Source organism: Hippocampus comes, unplaced genomic scaffold, assembly GCF_001891065.2.
Source record: "Hippocampus comes isolate QL1 unplaced genomic scaffold, H_comes_QL1_v1.1 scaffold132, whole genome shotgun sequence".
Classification (NCBI taxonomy): Eukaryota; Metazoa; Chordata; class Actinopteri; order Syngnathiformes; family Syngnathidae; genus Hippocampus; species Hippocampus comes.
In genome coordinates, this window is record NW_017805467.1 from 4,594,267 (window position 1) to 4,603,432 (window position 9,166).

At 39.6% G+C, this 9,166-nt stretch overlaps 1 protein-coding gene across 6 annotated transcripts in view; it reads right to left on the bottom strand.

The window, feature by feature from the left end:
- The window catches only part of LOC109519035 (leptin receptor-like), a 43,891-nt gene that overhangs the window by 12,683 nt on the left and 22,042 nt on the right, over nt 1–9,166 (bottom strand). For all 6 annotated transcript variants that reach the window (XM_019875298.1, XM_019875299.1, XM_019875296.1 and 3 more), the window contains 2 exons: nt 8,809–8,954; nt 5,514–5,655 (listed from right to left, as the gene is read on the bottom strand). In XM_019875298.1, the coding sequence (XP_019730857.1) occupies nt 5,514–5,655; nt 8,809–8,954 (288 nt within the window). The remainder of the gene's footprint in view (nt 1–5,513; nt 5,656–8,808; nt 8,955–9,166) is intronic.

Consider the following 9,166-nt stretch of genomic DNA (forward strand, 5'->3'; position numbering starts at 1 on the left):
GACTGGCTGGAAGACAGAGGCTGTTCCAAGTTCCGCATCCACACAGCAGAGTTGGCATTGATGCTGTGGTCGTTGAACACACAGTAAAGACTTATGTTCTCCCCCGGATGGGCCAAAACCTTTTCAGGGATGTAGCTCACCCCTGAACATAAAAACATTATATCAGGGGTGTCCACATCCGGTCCCTCCTTCAACATATCAGACTCAAATAATCAGGATCATTATCAGGTTTCTGGAGAGTTTGCTGATGAGCTCATCGGTTGATTCGGGTGTGCTGGTGGAGGGAAACTTCTAAAGTAGGGGTGCCCATTACGTCGATCGCGATTGACCGGTAGATCGTGGACTAGTCCCAAGTCGATCGCAAGGGGTGTAGAGGAGAAAAAAAACAAACAACCATTTGTGTGTCTTTGTGCATGTTAGTAACACATTTTTTTGTGTTAATGTACACTGCACCCTAATCATCGTATCAGTCTCATTTTCACAAAAAGTATTAAAAAAATAAAATAAAATAACGCAGGTAAATGGACTAGTCCCAAGTCGATCGCAAGGGGTGTAGAGGAGAAAAAAAACAAACAACCATTTGTGTGTCTTTGTGCATGTTAGTAACACATTTTTTTGTGTTAATGTACACTGCACCCTAATCATCGTATCAGTCTCATTTTCACAAAAAGTATTAAAAAAATAAAATAAAATAAAGCAGGTAAATCTTTAACCTACGGTGGCGCATGACCTGCGTCACCGGAAGTTGTTAGCGCTCAGCAGTCTGCAATTGCAGCTTGTGATCAGAGCTGTTGCGCTATATCTTTTATCGTTATCATTATTGAGTTTGTTTAGTGTACAATTCACCAAGGGCACGGCCAAAGAATAGGAATCTAGAGGGCCGAGGGAAGCACTTTAAAACGGTACGTGTGAGCTACCATCGTTAACAGGCTGCAAAAGTGCATCACACGCCTCCGTGTCAGGCTGTTTCTCATCATGGCGTGTGTGTATATGTGCGTGCACGTGCGCGGTAACGGGTCGATCGCGGGAGGTTGGTTAATCGAAAAGTCGATCTTCGGTCCAAAAAGTTTGGGCACCCCTGTTCTAAAGCATGCAGGATAGCAGCTCTTGAGGAGCGGATTTGGACACCCATTATATTCATATAAAGGCAGCAAACACAGGCCAACAAAAATATAAATTCAATAAAGTCAATAACTTAAAGTAGGCAGAATAAAAAAAACTCAGTGATCGTAGGCATGACAATTTTTGAGAATGCCGTAGTTTGGTCACACCTTCAATTAAAAAATGGTATACTTGCAAAAAGATTTTAATTTACATGTTTTGTTATTCTTCTGCTGTCAGGTGCATTTACAGTATATTGCTAGTTTTAGGTGCCCTGCAATTGGCTGGCAACCGGTTCAGGGTGTCCCCCGCCTATTGCCCGAAGACAGCTGGGATAGGCTCCAGCACGCCCCGCGACCCTTGTGAGTATAAGCGGATCAGAAAATGGATGGATGGATGCTAGTTCTATGTGTGGCTAATAAAAAATAAAACTAAAAAAGAGCAGCTGTAAATATTTTCATATAGTCTGAAGGACTGAGAATGTGTCAGTTTTAGTCTTTTAAAATAGGCCATAGCGATTGGCTGTCTAATTTGTTACGTTTTTCTTTCACCACTATGAAAGGGCATTCAGTAAAAACAACATGGATAAATTTCCAAGATGAGTCCAAGATGTATTATTTGTAGCAGGTCTGTTGTATTGTATCCATAATATGACAGAGTGTTATGAAAGGCTAATGCTCATGAGCAACAGGCATTTTAATGCTTGACTGTTGACATACATTTACCTAGGAGATAATTGAGGTCATTGGATTAATGCAGTGCTTCTCAATTATTTTCTGTTACGCCTCCCCCAACAAGAAGAAAACAATTTGTGCCCCCCCAACTCTATGTGGCCACTATAAATATCATTTGTCAATAAAATTGTTAAAAGTACACCTCTGCATTACATTGTATCCTTATTACCATTAAAGAAAAAAAAGGAATACAGTTCAACTTACAGCAAAAAATAACTGGAGGTGTCAAATTATCGCGTTAATAGTGAATAATTAATTACAATCATATTTAGCGTGTTATGTTTTTTAATCGCGTTAATCTAAATTTTAATCTCGAACATGATGGATTCTGTCAGTGGGTTGTAATTTTATAATATCCCTTTTACGTTTTGGTTTCCTGTGTTCCAAGTTGTTGAGGGTGGGAAACAATGGTCAGTCACAGCCTGAAGCAGACATTGATTGGCTGTCATATGTTTATGCTTGTCTAGCAGAAGCTGATAGGCTCCCATTGGAGTTGGGAGGACCAGGTAAGCAGCGGTGAGGAGTTCTCGGCCCAACGAATGGAAAATTTACATTCGAAAAACGCCCTGACGGCACTATTGATCAAGGTAGACTGTTGTGCCTAATTTGTAAGAAGGAGTTTGCTTCCCACCAAAGCAGCTCAAGTTTAGCCTCCCACATCAATGCAAATCACCCAGTTGCGAATGCAGCCACAGCTAACGTTGGCACCGAAAGCGTTAGCAATACGTATAGCAAGCCATAGCAAGCTCTTCGCCAAACTTAAACTCGAGGAGAACACCCCGCGTGCGAGGCATGAAGTCAGCATAGCTGATGTGTCCTCTGTAGCCTATTAGAAGTGGTTGATGTTTATTTCAGCACTTTATTTTCTCATGATGAACAGTGTTATTTCTGAAGTGCTAACTTACAGCACTGTGATTTAAGGGTCTCTTTTCTTTATTTTTTATTATCCAAAGCAAGTTCAGTGTTCAATACTTGTATTGCTCAGAAAAGTGTTCCTACTGTTTTTGATATGTTAAGCTAAGCACCTTTTATGGTCCTGATGTTCGATTTTATTTTTATTTTGTAATTCTTTGGAGATTTACAAAAACAAACAAAACAGTGATATTCCCCCTCGTGGTTGAAATTAAAGGTGGCAGGTAGGACTTGGGACTAGGCACAAATACAGCAGAAAGTAAATGGCTTGGACTGCATCTGTTCAAGTCTGTTTAAAAACAATAAAATACTTTATAATGCCACTTTTTTTGTGATGTCAATATTTTCATCTGCCTCAATAATGTAATGAATTTAAAATGAAAATAGAGGTTTTCTCAGCAATTTTTAGATGAGATTAAAATACTGTATAGATTAATTAGATCAATTAATTCCAGATCATAATTAATTAATCTCAATTTTTAATCGTTTGACAGCATTAAGAATAACTTTATTAACATTGCTTTTTAATCTGAAACAGAAAAGATTTTAAGTGCATCAATTTGCCTGAAAAAAATCCTTGTTTAAACTGGAAACATTTTTGACCAATTTATTGCACCATTTCATTCTGAAAACTACAATTAAATAATACCAATAAATAATAACAAATTCAAATTCAGTCCAGCAACATTAACACAGGAGCACAATATATAAAACACTTTTGTTGACAAAACTTTTTTTTTTTTTTTTTAACAAAATGAGCAAGTCAGGATTGAGGGCTACGAGGAGCACGTTTTGCTCTACACAACTTTTCCAGCAGCTTATCAGCGTGATTGAGGTATAATGTCTTTAAGTGGCGCCATGATTTATTTGGCTTCATGCTGTCCGCAGCCAGCATTTTTTGACACAGTCAACACACCAATCTTTCCTCGTCTGTCTCCAACTGTAGTCACGGACAAGCCAAGCACTACATACGCTTCCTCATATTTCCTTGTTTTAGCTTTCGGGTGACTTTCTTTTGTATCATTATCTCCGTCTCTCTCCGCCTTTCTTTTCATCCCCGTTAAAAAAAAAAAAAATCATGTTGTCTTCTGAGGCTTTGTTTACTGCACTTCATATCACCTGCTCGGTGCAAAAACAAACAAACAAACAAAACCCTACACCATAGAGCTAATACTCCTTGCGCACTCTTTGACAATGAGGGTGCCACTGCCAACTGCTGTAGTTGATGTGCAATTATACTTTATTCTATTTTCTTCGTGAAAAAAAAAAACAAAAAAACGCATGTTCCCCAGAGTCACACGCGCCCCACCCCGCCGTCATCGCACCACGCCCCCCACTCTTTGAGAAGGACTGGATTAATGCAATGCAACACACTGAGAAATTCTCTTTTTGAGGGAAATGGAGCTGGGAAGTTTATGTGGATGTTAGTCAGGTAAGGCAGGGATACGCCGCGCAGTGGACCGGTACCGGTCCGCGGGTAATGTGCGCTTCTTGGTCACGTGATAGGTTACCGCATAAAAAACAAACTTCTTTGAAAAGTTTTTTCGGAAAGGGGAAAAGGCCCAACCAGGAGACAGAAGAGGAACCTACGACTTTCAAGAAAGATAAGGCTACATTTAATAGACAGTATCAGGCATCCTATTTCAAATACGGCTTTATCTCAAGGGGACATTCACACGCACCAAGCCTACTCTGCATAATAAGCGGTGATGGTGAGTCGTATTTTTCATGCACTTTTTATTTGCGACGTATCTTATTTTGAAGGCACATTTGAACGTTACCATAGCGACCAGAGAGTGTTGCGGCCAGATAGGACGTTGCTCGTGTCATGATTCGTGTTTATTATTATGTTTCAAAAATACCACACTTTTCATGCAGGTCATATCATATTATATTGTTGTATCTATCCGGCCTTAAAGGCCGGCCCCTGAAAATATTGTCTGACATGAAACCGGTCCGTGGGGCAAAAAAGGTTGGGGACCTCTGAGGTAAGGTGTGCACAAGGTAGCAGACCCAACATGTCAAATCTAAAGGCAGAGGTGCAATGATTAATCAATTGCTAATTAATTGATTATAAAATTAATTGACAATAATTTTGATAACCGATTAATCATTTCGAGACTTTGTTACACTTCAAATTCTCAGAATTTCAGGCTCTCAACAGTAAATATTTTCTTCATGAAAGCAGGCTGATTATCTTCGTGTTTTTTCAAAATGAGACATTTGCAAACATTGACCTTTACTTTGGAAAACAATGATATTCATTTTGGCTAAACATCTTATTTCAGACATCTTACGGACCAACACCAGGAACTAAACCATTATTAATTTATGTTTGTGCATCTTCTGCATTGCCAATTTCAAATAATGTACTGTTTTTAAGAAGTGAGTGCAAATTAAAACATGTTAAAAAAAAATTATTGAACAAATAATCAACAGATTAATTGATGATTAAAATAATCATGAATTGCAGCCAGCTGACTGAATGCAACACAACACCTTGAGATTTTTTCACTTGACCATAAATGCATCATATCACCGAAATTAAGGTGAATATTTCTGACTTTAATGACAGCACAATAACACGTCCGCTTCACTGTTGAAAGTGTGGTTTGCTTCACCACAGCCTCAGTGACTAAAATCATTCAAATAATAAACAGCAAACAACAGTAAACAGGTGTGTGCGTGAGTGCGTGTGTGTGTTGAATACCTTTACAATGTTAAGTTCCAATAAATTAAGCAAAACAAAACAGAAGTGTTTCTTACGGCCAAGGTAGATGTGATAGGGTTCACTCCAGTTACTCCACAATGGAGGATCACGCAGGTCAGAGCAGTGAACCTGCATGGTGTAGTTGACTTCGGGCTCCAGATCCAGACTCAGTCGGCGCTCCAGACCTGTAGACACCACCTGCAGCCAGCAGGGAGAGGTGAAAAAACACCTGCCTGATGAGCTATGTCAGTTGGCCTTACTCTGATAGTAAAAAAAGGATGTTTTAGGAGTGATACGGTAGCAGGATATGCATTGAAGTAAGTATTTCAGGAAATCTCATCTTCATCACATCTTTTCATAAATGAGGCCAACAATGTTCCCATTTGACCTGGAATTGTTAAAAACACAGATGCAAATAAACGACAACAATACTGTATCTTGTTCACTGAATTTTGGGCTTTGTTCTGGGATGAATACATTTGCACAGGAAATGTCAGCATGCTGAATGTGAAATGCCCCTCAGACTGACTGTCAGCAAGTAACACTCCATAAAAGCAAACGCTAAAAGTGGTTGACCTTGTGACCTGATTCATGAATAATATGTAGTCTTGTGCGTCACGTCATCGTCAGCTGTCAATTAAAAATCTTTTATTTAGTGACTATTGAAATAATTAGACCTGTGAGAAACCCTGTCAGGTCACTTTTTCACGACACAGCTTTACTCACCTTAGTTTGAGGCCATCAGTTTTGTGCACCTCAATAATTGCAGCAAATTGCAAAAAGCATTCTGCATTTAAGACATCTCTTAGAACCGAGGGTCTCCTGAATTTATTTCTCTGCACGTGGCAGCTGGCCAAAGTACATTGGCACATTTTTATTCCAGAATAAGGACGCGCTGCAGTAAATGGAGACGGTGAAGTATAATAGTGCAGCACCCAGAGCTCAAGTCGTCTACCACAATCGGGTAAGCAAACAGCATGTGTGTTTATTTTGGTAATTTCTAGCTCCTGTTTACCTAGATTCCAGAAGTGATGAATGAAGGACAAACAGTGACTGATGTCACCGGTTCAGCACCACTGGCAGCTCTAGAAAGCTTTACACAGGGTGGCAGGAGGTTCAATTGGGAGGCGAAGGTTATGACACACGCATTCAGACGCACGCCCATCAGATATTTTCCAAAACATCTTCAAGCCAATTTAAGATAGTGGTTATTATGTTGGCCTTCAAAACATTTAACAAAAAATATCTAGGTTGAGTACCATTTAACATGTGATGCCCACTGCGTCTGTATTTATTTTGTCAGGAGTTTTGAGATATTTCCAATGCTAAACCAAAAGTGTAGGTTATATAAATCTCATGTCTCTTAATTGCAATGTTCCTCACTCCTCAAAACATTGAACACGACCCGGAAGTTGTTCACATCACCATATTAAGGAGCGTCTCAATTAGCTATAACGTGCATCAAGTTGCGAGGATCGAGCATCGAAGAGCTTCCATGGGCTATCTTAAACAGAGGGACCTCTGATTTCTCCTCTGGGCATGTCCTGTAAGCTCCTCGATGGTGACGTATGACAACGGGCATGTACCGTAAATAACGCAGGACTTGAAATAGTGGTAATCCCTGTTTGTGTCATTTATTTATCATTTCAATTTAAATATGCGTATTCTGATGAGTGTCTGTTCTATTTAGGGCAGTACTTGATAGCAAAAAGCCTTGATTACAATGGCTCAGGGTTACGACACCGAACCAAACCTGTTTCGAAGGTTTGCAGTAATTGGGCTGTTCTCGCTCAAATGCATTTGGGCACATAAAGAAAATTAAAGACGTTTTGATGGTTCGTCACAGTTTTTTTCACATTTGACATAATGTATAAGCCACATATTTTTTTTTTTTTGGGACGTATTTCTGAGTCATTTTAAATATACCATGGGCGCATTGGTGGTTGAACGGGCGGTGTGGATGCACTTGAGACAGACCAATCGCACGAGTTGTGAAGCGTAACAGTGTATATACTCGACTTTTTGCAACATAAAACATAAAGTGGACATTTGTAGTAATACAGTAGTAATAATTCTGACATACAGACGATGTGTAGTATTTGTGACATGTCTCATCAATGACAACATCGAGGAGTGAGAGGCACGTCGACAGGTCTCATGACCCCAAATCAATTCCATCTCCTCTCGCCTCACTCCTTTGACAATCTCGTTCTTCCTGAATACAATTTCTGGTGGGAGCTGCTAGCATGTAAACAGAGGAGCAAGGAGTGAGGACCTGCTATTAGAAAAATGAGATGAGCCCATAGCCAGTCCAAGGCGAACTGGCTTTCAAAATAAAAGGCAGAACCATCACCCTTCCGTAAACTCAAATTATTCGACTTATTATAAAATATACTGTTTTTACTATCATCTAGGATGTCAATTTTGGCAGGCGCCGAGAGAGAGCGAGATACACACACACAGAGAGAGAAAGAGAGAGAGAGAGAGAGAGAGAGAGAGAGAGAGAGAGAGAGAGAGAGAGAGAGAGAGAGAGAGAGAGAGAGAGAGAGAGAGAGAGAGGGAAGAAGTATGCCTCCTCATTGTGGCTTGTTTCGTCATCAGCTTTGGCCTTTTTGTAGCTGTTCATGTAAATAAACGTGAGGTTACTGATTAAATCCCCCATGATCCTCGGAAGACGTTACAATATATTGTTTACAAAATATCACTGCAAGGCACCAAGCCTCGTTGTCTGCTCTATTAATAAAGTTAGACCCTGCAGTGGCGCCTCATTAAACACAAGATACAGTGCCTAAAAATACTACTAACTACATTTCACATACTTTGTCAGACTTGACAGACTATTTGAACATATGCTAACACAGAGCAACCACAAGTACATGAGAGCTTACCCCACTGTCTGTGCCCAGCGTACGTAAAATGCACATGAGTATTTTTTTTATTGGTGATGCATCGGAAGCTACCATTTTTTTCTTGAAAGGAGCGGAGGTCTGAGTGGGAGTGAATTCCAAGCTAGTGATTAAAATATTGATAAACACTTGTCTATAGAGACAATATCAGTAACAATTATGTTTTTTTTTTAAATTAGTGTTAATAGATTGATAAGGGTGGCAAGTGAGGTGGTGAGGCATTGGATGAAGGTAGCAGCTACCACCCCTTGCCACCCTGTAAAACTGCCTATGTTCAGCACACTTGGAATCCCAATTGATCAGGTACTAGAAAAAGTACCTCCAAATACCTGTTTTATATCGATGTGAGCCCCTTTGAATAGGTGTCATTTGAATATTGTAAATGGCAATTTACACACAAAATATAGCAACAAACAAAAAATGTGTACTAAGCATTAGTATTCACCTGCCATGAAGAATGAGTGTCATTTGAGTATCGGACCTCATATCTTAACGGGCCAGAACCATAGTCTTTTGGTTCATCCCACTGCAAAATCAGTTCTGGCTTGATGGTTTGGAAATGTGAGAGGTTCAAAGGAGTTCTGGGTTTCACTGTAAGATAAAGTCATTGTATTTAAAAATCAAGCACTAACAGTATCAGCCAGACAAGGACAAGCAAAATACTACGCTTGGATTTTTTAAAATTACAAAAGCCAATTGGATACTTCAGAGATGAAAGTGGACTTTTATGAAAATTCCGGAAAAAATAAATAAATAAATAAGTGTGTGTGTGTGTGTGTGTGTGTGTGTGTGTGTGTGTGTGT